A 19,857-nucleotide genomic window follows, 5' to 3' on the forward strand; every position below is an offset into this window, starting at 1 on the left:
CCATCCACAACCCCAAAAAGCTCCAGCCCCGTCATGTCATATTTGGCTTTGACTTAACTGAACATTTGCTCTCACTTTGCGGAAAAAATATCGGGATATATATCGTATATCGATATTCAGCCAAAATATATCAGGATATGACTTTTGGTCCATATCGCCCAGCCCTAGTTAAAACCCATGAGTTTCATGATCAAACCTGCTTAAAACCCCATTAAATCATTTGCAAAATACATTGAATCAGTGAGAAAATGTGCATTTTTTTCTTCATTAGGTCCAAGAAAAATCTATGGATGCTTTGTTTATGCTAAATTTATATGTCTCCCATTCTGCAGGTGCTCATCCTGAGGAACCATGGCTTGGTGTCTGTAGGCGAGACAGTGGAGGAAGCTTTCTATTACATCCACAACCTGGTCACTGCCTGTGAGATTCAGGTAGGGCACACACTCAGACAAACACACACACACATACAGAAGGCTCTTTAAAAGGAGTTATGTCGGCCGGTGTCATCACAAGGCGATGCAAACCGCTTCGCTTTTGTGCTATCTGGCACGTGTGTGTCTGCATTTGTCATAACAGTTGTCTTTGTCCCTTGTCTCTCCATCTCTTAATGTTCATCTGTCCTCATGTTAATGTGTGCGTGTTTGACCATCTCTATGTTTTTGTGTGTGTGTGTGTGTTTCCGTCCTCATGTCCCTGTTTTGTCTCTGTTTTGTCTCTGTATTCTGGATCTGTCTGTGTCTGTCTATATTCCCCTTAATTTCTTCCCAGGTGCGAACGCTGGCCAGCGCTGGAGGGCCGGACAATCTGGTGATGCTGGACCCAGGCAAGTACAAGCTGCGCCCAAAGGTCCCTGAGCCTGCCGGTGACGGGACCGCTACACACCCCAAGTGGCAAGTCGGGGAGCAGGAGTTTGAGGCCCTCATGCGAATGCTGGACAACCTGGTAGGACCAACGGCACCCTCATCTGCACATCTCAGCATGCATTTGTCATTTAGACTTAAGATTTTATATACAGTGTCCTCTGAACAATAACAGCTGGTAGGAATTAAAATCAAAATGCAGATACAAAACACCACATGGCGTACACTTCCTGTTAAATAACATATCTTAATGGTGACGTCATGCTGTCCTAGGGTTTGTAAATAAATAAAAATGCCAAATGTCGACAGTAAAAATAATATTGGACCAGCACTGATACTGCTTGTTAAAATGGATACTGGCCAGCGCTGGTAGTCTTCCAAATAATTGGTCCCTATTTAGATTATAGTTTCATTTTGCCTTCCTAAACAGAAAATGAATCAAACCGAATGAGCTTCACATTGTGATTCCTTCTCATAATTGGTCAAAAGAGTAATTCAGAACACACTGCAAAAACGCAAAATCTTACCAAGATTATTTGTCTTATTTCAAGTCAAAAATGTCTTATTTCTAGTCAAAATATCTCATTACACTTAAAATAAGACATGATCACCTCAGAAGTAAATTGTTTGTCCACTGGCAAAATTTGCCAGTGGAAAAAGTGAAAATTCACTTGAAATAAGTGAAAATTAGCTAGAAACAAGAAACAAATTTTGCCAATGAAACAAGCAAATTTTCACTTGTTTCAAGCAAATTTTCACTTGAAACAAGAGACGATTGTCTAAAAACAATTCACTTCTGAGGTGATCATGTCTTATTTTAAGTGTAATGAGATATTTTGACTAGGAATAAGACATTTTTGACTTGAAATAAGACAAATAATCTTGGTAAGATTTTGAGTTTTTGCAGTGCATTGTATTTTATTACAACAGAAGTAAAACATTGATAAACACTTCCTGTATTAACCATGCACTAACACCCCGCTCTTTGGCCTCCTGTGTCCCTGCAGGGCTACAGGACGGGCTACCCCTACCGCTGCCCGGCATTGCGAGACAAAGCTAAAAAGTACAGTGACGTGGAGATTGCTCCCTCCGCCCACGGCGGTTACTCCTACGGGGAGGACAGTGACTCAGGCGCTCGCTCCCCGCTGAAACACAGCTTCCAGCGCGGCCAGCGTGACAAGACTCGCTGGCTCAGCTCCAGCAGCCGGCCCGACGAGCCGTACGAGGACGGGCCCGACGGCAGCAGCCCCAAGTCGAAGCCTAAGGTGTGGACGAACATAACACACGATCACGTCAAACCCTTGCTGCAGTCTCTCTCGTCCGGTGTCTGCGTGCCAAGCTGTATAACCAACTGCTTGGTCTGTGCCTACCTTATTGTTCATAGTATAGATTTTTACAGCTACTTTGGTTTTGGAAACGGGTAGGTGGTCGGCATCCTGAGCTTCCAAGGATAACAATGGGTCATTTCGGGGGGTTACTAATAACAAATAAAATAAAATCTCTTCCTGGTGTCTTTGATCAGCTGTTCACTTGCATATTTATACATTAATAGTGTCGCACATGAATTGTGTTGTGCATATATGTGGTCTAATCCTCTTTGCTCAAGGCAGTTTGCCTAACAACTGCTTGCACGCCAGATTTCTCTGTGTATTCTTTCTCTCCAATCATTTTAGGCTCACACTTTAACTTTGGATGTCCTATTAACCCACCTATCTGAAGCACTTACATCTACTCTGTGTTAATTACTTTGCTGCCTAGCTGTGATTACATACTGATACTCTCCACTCCCATGTTTTCCCCCTCTGGTCTCCTAAAGCTTCAGGATGCCAGGCCAGCTGCCCACTGCATGCCCCGTTGCATGAGTAGTAGTGAAATGCATTGTTGGTGTTGTTGTTTTTCCCAGAGGAGCGAGCAGCAGGGGTGTGGCATGAGCCCCCGCGTGGGCAGGTGTGCGTGGCAAGGCACAACGTTGTTGCTAATCACACTCCTGCTTCACAGACTCACCGCCCCCCCAAAACACAAAACCCTGTTTTATGTCTGTCGTCTGTGCATCTTGAACGTCGGCTAACTCTGTTGCCCATAAAGAAAACGTTTCAGTGAAAGCATCGAGGATGTATGAAGCAAAATCTCACAAGTTTATCTGCTTTGTGAGCTGTCTTCTCAAATCTTATTTTTTTTTAGATCCTTAAGATCTCTTTTACGTTGCCCGTGTTTATGAAGAAGGTGGCATGTTTCCAAGAGAATATGAGCTACACTTAGATATGTTATAGACTGTTATATAGATGTACTCTATGCAAGAGGGCAAACGCATATATTTTTGTTATGAAATAACCCCCCCAGGACAGTCATGCAGCCTGCTTTTGTGACTTGTATTCCTCCCAAACACCTGCAACTGCTCCGAGGTGTACGTTTCAGTTGCCTATATATTTTTTTTTTGTTCTCTGGTTTTGGTGTCGGTTTGATTCTGAAAATGGTTTTGAACCCCTCAAGGTGTACGCCTGCATGAGTGGACTTGTCTAAAGCAAAAAAAAGAAAGAAAGAAAAAAAAAAAGAAGACAAATGAAATTTGACCTGACTTTTGAAATCAATTATCTCCTGTTGGGAAAGTAGGAAATGTTGTGTTGTGACACTCTTTCTCAGTGAGTATATCGTGTCTACATGTTCATCCCATACTCAACCAACCCAACCCAGCAACTTCCATCCAGAAACCCCCTCTCATCTAGCCCTTGGTTTGGCTCTTAACAACCCAGCTATAAATATATACAGGAATGAACCCATAAGCTTATGCTTTCTGCAGTGAACTACATGGTTCGTTAAAGGAATTCTCCAACTTTTTGGGCAAAATACCCCTTTTTTCTGACTTACCCAGACTGAGACGAGATGTTTGATGCCATTTTCATATCTGTAGGTCCAGTGGTTCGGTTCCTATGGATAGCATTACAAGTTTCTTACTGATACTGTGTGAGTAAGACAGCCTCTGAGTTGCTGGAAGGTGTATTTTTTTTTTACTTTGATTGAGCTGGGCTAATGACTCCCATAGACTTACAGTCATTATGCTAAGCTAACAGGAAATGCTACCCATAGGAACCTGAACCACTGGACATACAGAGGTGAAAATGGTATCGGACATCTCGCCTCAGTCTGGGTAAATTGGAAAAAGGGTATTTTGCCCAAAACGCTGGAGGAGCCTGTAAGGGAAAAAAAGAGAATTTTTTTTTTTTTTTTTTTTTTTTTTTTTTTGCATGAGAGCTGAAGATTTTATTTCTATGTTCACCTGCTGCTCATTCAGTTTGGTGTAAGAAAATGGGTGATTTTTTTTTTTTTTCGTCAATCATGCTGAGCATTACCAGGTTTACAAAATCTCTCTATTTAAAAATAGGTAACATCAAACTAAGTGACTTAACAGTGAGCTGGAATATATATATATATTTTGGGGGGGATTTTTTTTTAAAGATGAAGAGGAACATGCTGGTTCAAGAAGCAAACAAAAGGTCTCATCATTTGTAGGGAACAGCATTGTTCTAGCCTGGAGCGTTGTGACATCGGGGGTTATTTTTGTCCCGATGTGGGCGAGTTTCTTTGGGTGTGTTTTCTCTCTTTATCTCTGTCGTCCTTTTTGTTGTTGTGTATTAGCCTGGGAAATGACTTTGGTGATGCCAGCTCACCCCTCACTGCCACTCTCGCTTCGTAAGCCAGTCTCATCGTCTCACCCACCCACCCCTCACTCTCCCTCACCTCTTGTCACCCACTTCTCACTCCTCCCTCCTTTCCCTCTTTGCATTTATAGGTCACATTCTGTGATATTTATTTTTTTTGTTAAAAGTTGATCTTCAGTGTGCTCTTCAGTTGCTTTGTCTCTGGTTTTGGATTCTAACAGTGTATCAATGATGATGGAAACAGCTGTCAGTGTTGCACTAATTTAACAATTTAATATCTGGGTAAATCCTAAAACACATGATACTTGCATCTGTGGGATGATGAAGTCTAATATCACAAGTCTGCTGGTGAATGAACATCAGACATGTAGATAATAATGTGCAGCAGCTCCCTACTAAAAGCTGATATGCTGTGGCCCAGATGTACTAAAACCATTTTTGGGTTGTAAAATGTCGAGTCAGCATCGAGACTTATCATTGATGCAAGACAATCTTCTTAACCGATCAGCGGTTATGTCATTGGTTTTGCACACACTAATCATTTCCCCCATTTTTAAAGGCTTTAGTAAATCGGGGCCACAGCGTACAGACAGATGTGAGACTGACTCACATGTTTTTCAAAAAGGTGCATCATCATCGGTTCACTAGCTTGAGGTCCTTTTTCCATCTTAGTTTTTTTTTATAATCATCCAACTTTGTCCATTTCAGTTTGACAAGCATGATTCTTGTAAAAGCCTGTGTAGTAGTTTGTCTTCTCTATGTTTGTGCTTGGGTTGTCATGTTCTCTGGTGGATCTGGTCTTAGCTGATTTTAACGTTTGCTTGTGGTGTTCACAGTGGACAAAGGAAGACGGGCTTCGCCAGGCGGCCGTAGCCAATCAGTTCATCCCTTTGAACACCAACCCGAAAGAGGTCCTGGAAATGAGGAATAAGGTGGTGTATCTTGCTGACTTTCTGTGTTTCCTCCTTTGGTTGTAAGAATGTCCCTCAAGGCTAGAGGTTGTCATGCCTTTCAGTTTACCTGTGAAGGTGCAGCTTTCTTCTCCATTTGAACTTGACACCATACAAGGCGACTCCACTTGGCAGCTTCAGCAGGATATCTGTTTGTCTTTGTGTTGTGTCTCAAAACTCTCCCTGTCTGGTCTGTAGATCCGGGAGCAGAACCTGCAGGACATAAAGACCGCAGGACCCCAGTCTCAGGTTCTGTGTGCCAGCACCGTCGTGGAGCGCACCTACACCCAGGTCAGTCTGCACGCCCACCATATTTGAACCCCTGCTGCTGCCGCTATCCCGAAATGGACATGAATACATATCCTATATGTATTCCTTCAATTTGGGTGATTTTTGGACTTGCACTTTTGGATCTTTTTAATGATTCTGACATCCAGTCCAACAAAATGAGAGCTTGTTTGAAGCATTTCCTGATAAACTCTGTCCACGTCTGGAATCATCCCTCCAAACAAATGCAGCAATGTCTGAAATATTATGAGTGAAGTTGTCCTGAGCACTGATCTCTAATCATTGTTGCTTATCCGTAAAATGGGGTTGCCATTACAACAGAGCCATTGCAATGTGGACCCACATCAGCTTCTAAAGGGTTAACCTCACTGCTAGCACAAGTGAGCAGAAATGTCCTCCATGTTGCATCTGAGAGCATGGGGTGACTGTGTAACTGTGACGTTATTCTTTAACCACAGAGAGTGTCACTCTGGCAGGTGAGTAGTATGTGGGCGAGGTAACCTCACACTGCTCTCTCGACCCCCCGAGCTCAGGTTGTGTCCATTTCCCTTGATGATCATTTTTTATTTACTTATTTACCTTTTGCTGTGCATTGTTATGCGTGTCTCGCCATCTCGTTTAAGTTTTTAAGAGCGAAGGCCGTCCTTTGCCTCAGCACTTGCGGGCTGGTCGTTTTGATCTCGTGCAATGTATAGCTAAATGCCCAGTGCACCTCTTGCTTTTGTGCATGCACTTATTGTTTAATCTTAGCAATACGGTCATATGCTCTCTGTTTACCTTCACCATGTTGATTACAGAGCTACAAGTGTAAAAGACAAGGAAACTTGAATTCCATTTGCATGATTTGCCCTCTCATGCTTTCAGAGCTCGTGGAGTTGCGTTTTTCCACATGCTCTAGTGCATCTTGGACTGCTGCCCAAACATTTAAACTAACTCCATGAGGGGCAGGAGTGAGCTGCTAATGTGTGTTGCATCTTGCGTCAAATTGTTCTGCGAGATGGGGCGCCTAAACCTCGACAGACCACCTCATCATTCTGACTCAGATTAGGCTCTGAGTTGTTGTCTTGTTCAGACTTCTGTGAGCACACTAGCACCCCCTTGTGTGGATCATTCGTCATTACGGTGCATGATCCTGGCTATTTGTCTCATCTCTGCTATGCTTTTCACAACCCCACTGCTCTTTCCAACTCCAGCTCTGTTTGCATGCATTTGTCAATGTGTGCGCGCATATATATATATATATGTGTGTGTGTGTATGTGTGTGTATGTGTTTGAAGGGATGGTAGTTGGGGCTGAACAAAATGATAAAAAATCTTGTTGTGATAAATTTTTCAGGTATTGAGAAATGACTCACGATTTTAGCAGGAATAAGTTTTGCCTTATAATTTTAATTTTCATTCAAAACGTTATTAAATAATGATGATGATGAATCATTTTTTTTTGCTGGGGTGTGTACATATTTTCTTACATCTGGAAAATACAATTTATAGGCCAGGATATGTCTGTAGCACCATAATACTTTATATACAACAGTGTTATTGCCACGCATTTTTCCTCCATGAAAAAAAGCTCCATTGATTTAGATATTGCACTTGGCTATATTGTGATTTTGATAATATTGCGATTAATTGTTCAGCCCTAATTGTAGTAGTTGTTGTTGGTGATGTGCTCAGGGACTTGTGCATGCATTTATGCCTGCCTTAGATTGCTAATTTGAATGTGCCACTGTTTAAGAGCTGGGTTGTGCTCCCCTCACTGGGTTTACTATTGCAGGACGCCCCTCGGTCTGACTGTACGGACACTATTGATGGCCTCGATGTGTCCGAGGGGGCCTATAGTCCTGCTAAAATTAGAAAGGTACTTACTGATCCAGTCACAATGACCTCTCACCCTGTATTTCCCATCATGTCCAAATCATCCCTCTGCCTCTGCACAGACACCTGAGGTCTGGACCTGGATGGTTTAAGTGTATTTTGAATGTGTTTGCGACATTGAGGCCATTTTTAGAGCCCAGCCAGTATTGATATCAGGCAGTAAAAAAAGTTACGATATGGATATAAACACAATTTCAATACATTTTTGGCACTGATCCCTCAAATATGGTTATTTAACAGTTGTGTTAAAGATATGTAATGGAGACAGAATATTTTACAGTTTAACAATAAACTTTATTGTCCAAAATTACATCAGTGCACCAATGTCAAATAAATTTCACCAGGAATTCTTCAACTTCAGTAATTATAACTATAAATTAAATAAAACACAACTACCTATCTATATGAACTTGCATTTGAGGAAAACGGGTAAAATACTCTTCAAATTACCCCAAGCATCTTTTTCTACACTTATTAGACAACATACGCCAATATTGATATATCTGTGATAGGCTTTTATCGGCCAATAAAATCCACCGACCGATGTATCAGTCGGGCTGTAGCCATTTCTCCCCCTAATTATGCTGCCCTCTGTGTGGCTGTGTGATCTAATTTATCACGCCTGCATCCTCATGCATATGAGCACCTGAACACTTGACGTGAATTTAAATGATGAATGGTGCAGATTAATTTTTGTCAGCGAGGAGCCTTGTGGTAGATGATGACAGATGGATGTCCTGGGTTGGTCCTAAGAACTGATTTTCATCATTTTTCCATAAGTTGTCATTGCAAGTTGCGATGGCACTGACAAGGGCAGATTTGAGATAAAGTCATGGTGGCAGCCGACGTATTTTCCGTGTATGAAATTTGTTTGAAAGATCAAGTGACAACTGAAATCTGTGAATAAATTGTGCTGGTTTGAGACCTGCAGCTGTTGCTGTTATCTGTCGGTTTGCCTCAGTCATGGCATTTGCTTCATCCTCAGCAGTCTTCTATATTTCTGCTTGTACACTGCTGGCTTCAGCTCTGTCAAAAATCCCTTCATGACTTGGCTTTTGTGTAACTAACATCTTCTTAATGGAATGAAAAAAGCTCTTATCTGATATCTGATCTGATTGTTTTTTTGTTTGTTTTTTTTCATCATCATTGCTTAATTTTAGAACTGATTTTTATGCCAGGATAAAACTTACACACTACTTCTCTGACAATCCCCACTGTGTCAGTTCAGGTGTGTCCATTCATAGTGAAATACATGTCTTGGCTAAGAGAGAGATCACATCATTGACTTCGACTAATCAACACACACCTCTCAGATGATCGAAAACAAATGGAGTGGAGGAGACAAATAGAAATGAACATGATAGTCATGACAAACGTGGGTCTGACCTGGCATTAGGTTTGACTGTTGCGCTGAATGTCTACATTTATTTGTTTATGACACTGATATTTTTTCTCATGCTGCATACAGGCTTTGTAAATAATACATTTCCTTTGATCTGTTAATCCAAGCCATGTATTGAAACCACAACAGATCTTAACTGTTTGTATGCCAAGCATTATGACTAGTTTTCTGTCTGTCACAGTCTTACACATGTCAGTGAAACAGGCTCTGGTCTCACCTTGACGTCTCCCTCTGTCTTTCCTCTGTGTCCTGAAGGGGGAGCTGGTGACGGCGTCCAAGGCCATCATTGAGAAGGAGTACCAGCCCAAGGTTATTGTCAACAAGCAGGGGCCCAACCCCTTCACCAAGCTGACCGACCAGGAGCTGGAGGAGTACCGCAAGGAGGTGGAGCAGAAACAGAAAGGGCCTGAAGGTAAAGCTGGCAAGTTGAGTGGAGTAGAATAAAGTAACATCCTTTTTTTTTTGTCTCTTCTCCTCTTTTTTAATGCCGTTACTCTTTTTAGCTGAAGGTATACCGTGCTGGATTTGTATCAGTGTAGATAGGCAGAGAGAGGCAATTAAACATCAGATGATTTATGTATCAATTTACCTTCTTGAAGTCTTTTGCATTCGACGAATAACAAGGAAGTGTCTGTAAACATAGAAAGAGCAGGAAATTGAGCATAGATTGCCACTTTCTTTTGCAGTGTGAGTGCATTCATTTTTACATATATTCATGGTATATATTACCAATTCTAGTTAGCAGGCTGTGATGTGCACAAAGGTTTTGGGACACATGCACCTTCTCTTTCTCTTGTTTTGAATTAGAAATCAGTCAGTGTGATGTCTGTATTGTTGATGTGAGAGAAAAGCAAACATTGTGTGACTGTTAACAATGTTTCTCCCACCCCTAAATAGGGCAGGCTGCCGTGCAAGCCTGTTTAAAAATTAAAATGTAAAAAAAAAATTGTCTTTTCAGTCTAAAGAGGAGATCCTCTCTGTGTAGAGAGATTATTCTACATTGCAGCGACAGAAGCTGCTCTGTTCACTATTTCTGCAAAATCTAACTAAGAATAGTTCAGTTCTGACACTTTACAAGTTACAGACAAGACAGCAAAGACCTTTTGATATTCTTACACCGTTCCTTTAATGGCAAAATACTGTTGATGTTGTTTTCGGCTTATGATATCAAAAGGTAGCTAACATTACTGTACTTCACCACTGCTAAATAACAATATTTCACTTAATTTAGCCTGACTGTCCTGTACAAAGTATTACCAGTAACCAATCATGCAAAGACAAAATGCAAAGCAGGATGGACAAAGTGTTACGTTGATCCCCCGACTCCTGCACTCCTACACACACACACACACGCACAGAGAGACCCTGTTTCCACCTGGCATTATCATCCGTCCTAAGTGATCCGATCACAAGCTGCCACCTCTAATTGCAGGTGTAAACAGCAACAATGTGTCCTCAGTGCGTTTTGAGATCCGATCGCTCAGGCCACATTTGGAGGTGGCCCAGGGCGCTTTGAAGGACCACCCGCTAACCTGACATCCCCCGTCTTAATCTCTGGTCCAACCCAGAAAAATATCCTGCCTGACTCCGTCCACCACAGCAAAACTGTCAGCTGATGGATCCGAGGCAAACGGGAGTGCAGGTCGGCCATAAAGCAGCTGGTTAATGAATAAAAACACTACCTGGAGGGTGTGACCTATGAGCTCCCCTAAAAACCTCATTTGATATGTTTGTGCCCGGCACGGTTCCACACATTCTTTCCAACCCTAGTCGCCATGGAGTTACTGTAGGAATACTGCAGAAATATTGCAGGCCACAATGGGAGTGTGCACTAGTTCCACCATCCTCTGAGTTTAGTTTTCTTTTTTTAATTCATCAGAGCCATGACGGTGGCAGAGTCCCCACCCACCTGCACATTCACGGCTCCAGCCTGTAATAATTTACAGATGCGAAATACTTAAGTAATTGACAGCGCATTAAAATGAGGCTGGAGTGAGCAAGACTGTCTCCTTTTGTCAAATGCCTGGTTCCTGTTAAATGCCATTCTATTTTTACTTACAATTATTATTATTTTTCATTGTACCATCTGACAATACATCTTTCTCACACACACACACACACACACACACACACTCTTTCTCTCTTTCTTTCTCAACTAAAAAAAAATGGATGGTTTAAGTGTATTTTGATGACTCGTGTTAATGTGCATATAGAGCGGAAAAGTGAGATCCGATCACAGGTTTGCAGGTGAAACGCACGTGGAGGCACGTTTTAATGCCAGGTGTGGATGGACGGACGGAGAGCTGTCCACTTGTGATCAGATCACCAGAGACACATTTTAACACCAGGTGGAGACAGGGCCGCGCATGCGCTCACATACATCCCACCCACCCCCCCTCCCCAGTGCAGGGACCACCACCCTCAGCCACCAGCTCACAGCTTCCTGAGCATGAGGAAGTAACAAGAGGGCAAGCCCCTTCCCCCACACCCCCGCAGTCTGCAGCCACACCACCGCCTCATGAGGAAGCGCCCGTCTCAGAGAGGCCCCCCTCACCGGCTGCCGATCCCGCCGCACAAGCCCCTGCGCAGGTCTCCTCCTCCCTCCGCCTCTCCGGTGAGGTGGAGCCGGCCGAGGGGCAACTAGAGTCTCCTCCGAACCCGGAAGACGAGGGGTCCACAGCTCCAGACTCCCCCCATAAGGAGTTCCACTGTGCCGTGCTGCGAGCCCTCAGCAAGGAGCAGGCAGTGGTAGACGCAGCAGAGGCAAATCAGGCTCCAGGTACACCAGACGAAGCGGAGTCGCGCCGAGCTCTGGCCCTCCGCTTCCCTCCTCCCCCGCCCCAGCCCTGGCCCGTCTCACTACATACTGCTGCACTGGGGCGCCTGGGATCCCCGCCTGCTGTGTCCTCTCCTTTTCCTGGGGGTCTGGAGTCTGCTGACGTGTTATTTTTGTCACCATGTGCAAACACCCTCCCTACTCACAGTTGAATCTCCAAAGTCTTTGCTTGATTTTTTTTCATCCCCTCTCACTGGTGTCTTCTGAAAAAAAAAAAAGGGCAATTGGAGCGGTGGCAGATCAGACACACTGGTCCACTTTGATTGGATGAGGTGCTGAGGAGAGAGGATGGGAGGAGAAAAGCAACAGCATTTTGAGATTTAAAACCGTCCCCTCCTCCAAAGTGCACACTCCTCTTTAATCTCAAAGTGCTTTGTAGCGGAGGGTTCAATGTGCTGACTTCTGATTTTTGCCTTGAATCAATCATCCAAGTAGATCTGTGATTCAGTCCGAGCATCTCGTGTGCCGAGATGAAATAAATGTTGTCTTTGTTTTCCTCCTTCTAATCTGTCCTGGACACAACTGTACCTACATTGTTGTCCTGTTTTTTTTTCCTGGAGTTTTGCTGTCCTCCTCCTCCAAACCAAGCCTCCCCTCTGTCTTTCTGACTGACTGCTGCAAAGACTAATATTTGTTTTGGTGTTTGGTTCACTGGGATGTGGAAGGTTGGACTGGAAACTGAAATGGGATTTGGTTTCAGTGTTCTTCTTCTGATTAAGGCTTGCTCCCCCATTTTGGTCAATGTGCTGTCCTGTTCCTTTGGTGCTTAAAAAGTGCTTATGTGAGGGAAAAGGTGCCATACAATAAAAGATTTTGCCAGGTCATCGCCTGTTTGAATGGAAATGATAAGCACAACTTCCAGAAAGAGGCTAGTTTAAATTATTCATAAGGGAGTGTTTCATAATTTATTGCTATACTGTTTATTCATTCAGAGCATGTCTTGGTAATTGGTTGTGTATTCTTGCTGACGTCCTTTCAGACCAAGAGCAGCTAGAAGAGCCCGAAGAGGAGGCCAAAGGCCAGAGCCCCACCTGCACGCCCCCCAGCACCCCCATCAGAGCAGAGGAAGGTACGTTGGCCCGATCTTCGCCTGGCCCAGCCCTGACTGGCTCAGCATGGATTTCTCCGGGCCTCTGGCTGGGTGGTTTGGCGTTTCTAGGGTCAACAGAGGGAATGCAGGCGTTCCTACCCTCCATGTGCCTGTCTGTCTTGGGGTCATGTGGTGGTCTAATAAAACTACTGTAGGTGCTGTGCTGTGTTCTGTGTAATAACAGGCCAAGAGGTTGTCACAGGCTTATTGGGTTTATGCAGCGAGCAATGCAAAATGACCCGAGCAGAGAATCTGCAAAAACAACTAAAAGATGCCACACTTTCGCAAGGGTTCATGTTAGGCGAGGGCTGCAGAAATAGTTAAGTGGTATTTTAAAAGGGAAAAATCATTAGTTATTGAATTTTCTAGATTCATTATAGCTGGAAGCCCAGTCCAGACTTTTTCAGCCTTCTGTTTCCTTTTCCTCTTGGTCTTTATTACTATTGGATTACACCTAAATTATCTGTATCATCCAAGATGATACCAGGGCTGGCCCTACAAACCATAAGGTTAGAAGAGGAAACTCAGCTTGCAGCGTTTATAGTCAGAATGAAAATTGGCATTCCGTTAAAGAAATACTCCAACATTTTGGACAAAATACCCTTTTTCAGACATTTCACCTCTCTGTGTCCAGTGGTCTGGTTCCTATGAATAGCATTTAGTGTTAGCTTAGCATAAAGACTGGAAGTCTATGGGCGCGGTTAGCCTAGCTCTGTCAAAGTGAAAAAGTAAACCTTCCAGCAACTCTGAAGCTGTTTTATTTACACAATGTATCATGTAAACGAAATACACACCTTGGAATAAAAAAGCTGTAAGGTTTATTTTTCCACTTTGATGGAGCTATGCTAATGACTCCCATAGACTTCCTGTCTTTATGCTAAGCTAACACAAAATGCGACCCAAAAGGAACCAAACAACTGGACGTCCAGAGATAAAAATGGCATTAAACTTGTTGTCTCAGTCACAGTAATGTGGGAAAAGGGTATTTTTTTTTGCCTAAAACGTTGTAGTATTCCTTTAACCATACATTTCACATTAAGTTTTAGTATGAGTTGTAGCGGGCTGCAGTGAGTAGGAGCCAGAGGGAAGGAAGAGGGTGTCGGCTTAGATCTCAGGTGTAATCTAATATCAGAAATGTTGGTATTTAACATATGTTTCTCTATGTACAGTATCCCCTCTGCCCTTTCACTTCCATTCTCCATCTTTTTGGAGTCTCCCAAGAATGGTTCCCAACCATTCTTTTTTATTTTATTTTTTTTTTATTTTTCCTCTGGTGTTTTTTCTCTATTTCACATTTTTAATTTCCTTTTTAATTTAACACGGTGGCTGTGGTTTGACCTGCATAGACATTTGTTTCTACTTGTGCTTTTTCTTCTTTGTGGCTGCGTTTACAATCAGGAGATGGAAATGCAAAAGAGTACCTGTTGCCATAGTAAGTATGTACTGTTCCACCTGCCTGACCACCCTCCTACTTACCCATCACCTCCATGCTTGTGTTTGATCATTGCCCCTCTCCTTGCACGGCTTTAGTAGTACAGCTGTTCTGTGGTCTCACTAACCCATCGGCCAGGGTTTACGGCTGATCAGTTGGTCTCAACTCTGGTCTCTGACTTTCTCCAACTGTCTTTCCTGTTGTTGGTGGGGGTTCTTTCAGAGCTCCTCCCTCTCCCCCGGTGATTTTCCTCCATGCAGAAGTCCCAGTTTCCTCTCTTTAGAGGAATCAGCTGGAGGAATTAATGAGGAAATGCAGAGACAGTTGAGGCACTGCAAAAATCTGATTATGTCTCACCAATCTGTCTTTTTTTTCCTTCTTCAATTGCAAAATAATCTAGGACACATGATGGCCTGGGGCTAAGGGAATATGTAAAATAAATAAATAAATTTAAAAAATCCCATTTTCCAAATCCCTGTTTTCATCAATACCCTCAGCCAGCAGCCAGCTCTTTACAGGGTATGATGAGAAAAGAGCAGGCTTAATAAACTTCCTGGCCAGCAAATTTTTTGTGGTGATCTTTGACGCCATGCATTAACATCTCTCGTACCCTTGTGGCCCCGGTCTTAAAGAGAGTGGAGGAGATCCCTGAAATAAACCTCACAACATACAGAACAACCTCTCGCGTTAGGTAACCTCTCGTTTCTTCCCGGCATTGACCCACTGTCCAATTAACCTACCTATCTTGCACATATGCACATTTTACCAACGTATACGCCTCTATATACTCCTGTATCATGGATGAACCAGGTAACGTGTTGAAAATGTGTTGAATGTTATTTTGTTTACAGATGAATCCTTTACCAGGTACATCAAAGCTTTATTTGAGTGTGGCTTCAGAACCAAAATGGCTTTTTTTTTTTTGTGGCTTTGCGGCGACTTGCTGTTGGTTTAGCTTGAAAGACGATGGCAGCCCAAAGCTTGGCTTTGTGGTGTGTGGCGTCCATTATTTATCTGTCTGTGTGTTTTGCCTCACCTTTAGTCTGAGGTCTAACATGCATAAGCTGTGTTTGTAGCTCAGTTTGAGATTTAAAATGAAGATTGATGGATTGCTGCGCAGTACTTTCCTAGGTGTCTAACAATATTTCAAAGTGTTGATAGGTTTGTGTCTGTGGCATGTAAGCAACATAAAAAAAATAATGATGCCCTAGTTGTTTTGCAGCTGACTGCACAGTTTGTGTGCTTGAGTTCGAGCTGAGGCAGTGGTTTGGTTGCTTTTTTTGGCTACTGATCCCTGGAAGTCAACTAAAACAGACTTCCTGGATCCAGCATCTTGTTGTAACTTAACTCTTATTGCTGGGAGTATTGTTTAAGCATGAAAAGTGGCATCTGCCGGAGATGCAAGGCAGGAGAAAGTCATCAAAATAACATTATCACTCAGTGTAAAATCAGCATTTAGAAATGTTAGGCACCACTTACACAGCAAAGCATGGCACAAAGTTTCTGCAGTCTTTTTGGTGGATTTCTGCAAAAAAAGATTAAGACAAAAAAATAACTGAGTGTTTTACAGGAGAAACAATAGAAAACAATAACACAGGTATTAAAAAAACAGAGGATACAAGGAGCAAAATGTGCTTAAAAACGATGAAACAATAAAACCCCAAAATGTTTTAAAAAAGAGAGAAAAGCAGCATAATGGCAGTAATAAAACAGTTGATAATGAAAAAAAATATCTTAGGTGTAATAAAATTACACCTAAGATATAAAAGCACATCAGTATAAAATAAGTATAAGAAATATAAATATAATGAAATGTAATGTCCATTTACAGGTCTAGTCTACAGGTTGGATCCCATGAGGCTGACCTGCTCTGTTTAAATTACCATATTACTATATTTCTTTGTGCTCAGGTGCTATACTCCCAGCAACGGGAATGACTTGCAGTAAAATGTAACGTTTTAATCAGCGATTAAGACTGGATTTTGCTGGCTCCCATTAACAGTGAGGCTTCATTGACACTTTGCTCTTTGAGGGCTGTACTATTTTTTTTTTTTTTTTTTCTAATCCTCTGACTTGTGTTACCCGACTTGTGTTTTTTTCCCCCCGCTACAATAGTATGAAAACATGGTGCTATATTTTTTTGTTTGTTTGTTTGTACACAGGGTGCAAATGAGCAAGAGAACTGCCCTCATTAAGATTTCCCTGTATAAATAAAGGTAAAATAAAAAAAATGCTGTGCACCAGGGCAGGCTTGTCAATGTTAAGAGTAAAAGGAGCTAGAAGGAATTTGCACCAAAAAAAAATGTATATATTTCACCTTGTGTTATTGCAAAAGGTTAAGAATAACGACTGCAGAAAAAAAAAAACGTGTGTGCAGTTACTGAAGGCAGTGCAGCTTGATTTTGTGCATGATGCGATGAAAGGTGCCAGTAGAGGTTTTTGAGGTTTTGAAAGAGTGCTTGTGGGTGAGCAAGTTGCTTGTGGAAGAGTTAAGGCTTTTTGTGAAGATGGAACAAACACTGGCACGGGAAAGATTGTGAACCCTTTAGAATTAGTAAACATATGACACCATCAAGGACATGACCAAAACATGAGCCTGAATTTCCTCCATTTGTAGACAGTTTGTCTTAATGTGGACTGCTGAACACCCAGGTCTTTAGAAAGGCATGTATAGCCTTTTCCAGCTTTGTGCAGCTCTGTAATGCTTCTTCTAGGGCCCTGTGAAAGTTGCTATGTTTGAGTTATGATTCACACCAACTAGACTTTCCTCAGAAGAGCAGACTTCCAATCTTACCACCTTAACTCAAACAACTGGCTCCATTCGCTTTTGGAGGTTCACATAGTTTTGCCTCACATAAATATGTCAGATCGGATAATTTTCAGCAAATGAATGAATAAGTTTGATGTTTTTGCATCACTTGTGTAATTCGGTTCCCTTTATCTAATTTTTGGACTTGGATGACAGTTTGATCATGTTTTACAAACTTTCAGGCAGCACTGTAAGAGAAAGCTGCAGCTTAGTGTTGACGGGTTGATGGGAACATGTCTATCAGCATTAATAAGGAATCATTTGAGGCACAGTTAAACTGAAGAACGTATGCACTGATGATGGAGGTTCATACATGGAAGCTGTAGTGGTGAAGGCATTTCGACACCGTTGAACATGCGGTGACAAGAAGCTGGGTTTGTAAGCAGAGTAGACACGCTTGGCAGCCAATTCAGCGGCCAGTTTTTAGCACCCTCACCTGTAAGTGCTAGTTGAAAAGCGCAGACTCAGCGGTTTATCCTTCAAGGCGAATAACTCTGCTCTTCCTCCTCCACCAGAGTCCTTGCCAGAGCAGACCTATAAGGACGAGAGCGACGCGGCCACCCTGAGACAGACCCTTCCCGATCTAACACCCGATGACCCCTCTGATGCCCCCGCGCTCCCCGCCGAAGAGCCCGCCCCCGTCCCTGCCCCCGCTGCCACAGACACAGCCGAGGGGGAGGAGCCTGCCGACGCTGGCGACCAGGAGGGCGACGAGTCCCCCAGCAAATCGCCCTCCAAAAAGAAAAAGAAGTTCCGCACTCCTTCTTTCCTAAAGAAAAACAAAAAAAAGACAGAATCCTAGATTGGCAGAAAGGTTGGATCGGTCCTCAAGGCTGGCTTCCACCTCCTCTTTCGTTTTTATCTTCTTTTTTTTTTTTTTTTGTCCACTACCATTGCACCGTTTTGAGCGATCACCACTTACACGCATTTATGCTTTTCGTTGTTTTGATATAATTTGTCCCTGGCTTATTAACCTGTTTCTCCTTGTTAGCGTGTGCCAATTTTGTATACAGTGTAAAAAGGATTGACTGCTTGAAGGTTTTTAATTAACAGTGGCTTTTAGTTGTGAGTGAGTGGTATATTCTGTCTCGTCCAGTTCAGTGGCTTTTTACGCATGTCTGCTACTTCCAGCCCACATAGTCAATGTGAGGTTTAGGTTTTTATCGCCCTCATTTATTATTATTATTTTTTTTGTTTTTTAAAGAATATTACTAAGCTATTGTAACCACTAGAATGTATTGGGATTGTATCAAAACATGTCAGAAGTGGCTTTTAAAAAAAACAAAACAAGGAATGCAAAAGAGAAGCTTGTATCCTCTCATTTAACTGGTGGGAAATTCTGACAGTGAAAACTACAAATTGCATAGCGCTAGTTTTAACCCTTTGTGACTCAAAATCCACCCACAATTTGTAAAAAAAAAAATAACACAGGGCACGGCTTTAACTTAGAGCTGTGCTGTATAATGCTTTAGATCTTCAAATCACACAGAAGGTTGCATCATGCAAGCTGTTCAATGTGAAGGAATGTGTGTGGGAAAAAAAAAAAAACGATTCTCAACATAGATTTTTAATGTTTTGGTAATCCTTTGAACTTGCCTTTTGCTCCCTGAGTTCTCCACACGGCAGCAAAAGGCAGAAACCAGAGACAAGTGGATCATGTTGCATATTTGATTTTGTTGTTAATAATAAAATCCAGTTTAAGTTTTTTTTTTTTTTCTCAAAAAGTAGATTGAGCCATTATGACTTGCTGTGAGAGAGCACTGTGAACCACCTCCTTTTATAAACCATGGCCCGGGAAGCTGGGAGCCCATTGCTTTTGGATGTCACAGTATATCATAGGATAGGTGCAGTTGTTACAAAACATGTTGATGATAATATTGCTGCATGACTCATCATGTACTCCTCAGCCTGGACTCCCCTGTGTAAAAACTCCACTCCGAGCTAATTGACTTTCTCAGTGAATATCTCTTTCTTATGAGTCGCAGTCAAGACACTGCGGACACCGAAGAAGCAATTGATGCGTAAGCGGTGTTGTGATTGCAAATTGGCTGGGTTCAGGGTTACGGGGCATTAATACCAAGGTCACATTCCTATGAAGCTTCATGGACGTGTTCTTCCATCCCGTCGCAGTGACAAATTTCCCCTTGGGTGTCTAATTCACGATGAACTGAAAGGCAAAACCAACCCTCGCCTAGAGTACAGCTCATGGGAAGCCACACCTAATAATCTGAGATGTTTGATAACCCCCGACCTTTGTTTGTGCCACCACATCAGGTGATGGATTAACATGCAAGCTAAGAATGTGTACATCCTGGAGGACTGCATGGCGTTAGACCAGTTAGAGCTCGTTCTGTCCTCTACATGACTGTAACTACCCCTTTTATATCTGCTAGATTGTGCTAATAGCAATACTATAGTCCTTTCTAGTCATGGGTTTAATTGAGTTGGTCATAGTTTTTTTTTTTTTTTATGGTTGGTTTTTTGTTTTATTTTTTCCCCCATCTCACAGCTATGCTGATTTGTAATCTCTGTCTGAACTACTTCCCATTTAAATGTCTCATCATTATACCGTCTACAGACTTATTACCACCGCCTCTCTTTTTTTTTTCATGGTACTCTTTTTCCAACCATGAATAAAAAATACACTACCTTGAAGACCA

At 42.4% G+C, this 19,857-nt stretch overlaps 1 protein-coding gene across 9 annotated transcripts in view; it reads left to right on the forward strand.

Moving 5' to 3' along the window:
• add1 (adducin 1 (alpha)) overlaps positions 1-19,857 on the forward strand; it is a 40,642-nt gene extending 20,785 nt beyond the window's left edge. For 2 of the 9 annotated variants that reach the window (XM_030064770.1, XM_030064768.1), the window contains exons 8-16: positions 333-431; positions 769-942; positions 1,868-2,218; positions 5,353-5,448; positions 5,665-5,757; positions 9,286-9,442; positions 11,435-11,809; positions 12,846-12,935; positions 17,713-19,857. In XM_030064770.1, the coding sequence (XP_029920630.1) occupies positions 333-431; positions 769-942; positions 1,868-2,218; positions 5,353-5,448; positions 5,665-5,757; positions 9,286-9,442; positions 11,435-11,809; positions 12,846-12,935; positions 17,713-17,999 (1,722 nt within the window). In that variant the 3' untranslated portion in view covers positions 18,000-19,857. Of the gene's footprint in view, positions 1-332; positions 432-768; positions 943-1,867; positions 2,219-5,352; positions 5,449-5,664; positions 5,758-6,212; positions 6,231-7,527; positions 7,612-9,285; positions 9,443-11,434; positions 11,810-12,845; positions 12,936-14,354; positions 14,393-16,550; positions 16,605-17,712 lie in introns of those variants that run through there. The other 7 variants (XR_003929051.1, XM_030064774.1, XM_030064771.1 and 4 more) reach the window with 7 other exon arrangements.

This window comes from Myripristis murdjan, chromosome 12 (genome assembly GCF_902150065.1).
Source record: "Myripristis murdjan chromosome 12, fMyrMur1.1, whole genome shotgun sequence".
Lineage (NCBI taxonomy): Eukaryota > Metazoa > Chordata > Actinopteri > Holocentriformes > Holocentridae > Myripristis > Myripristis murdjan.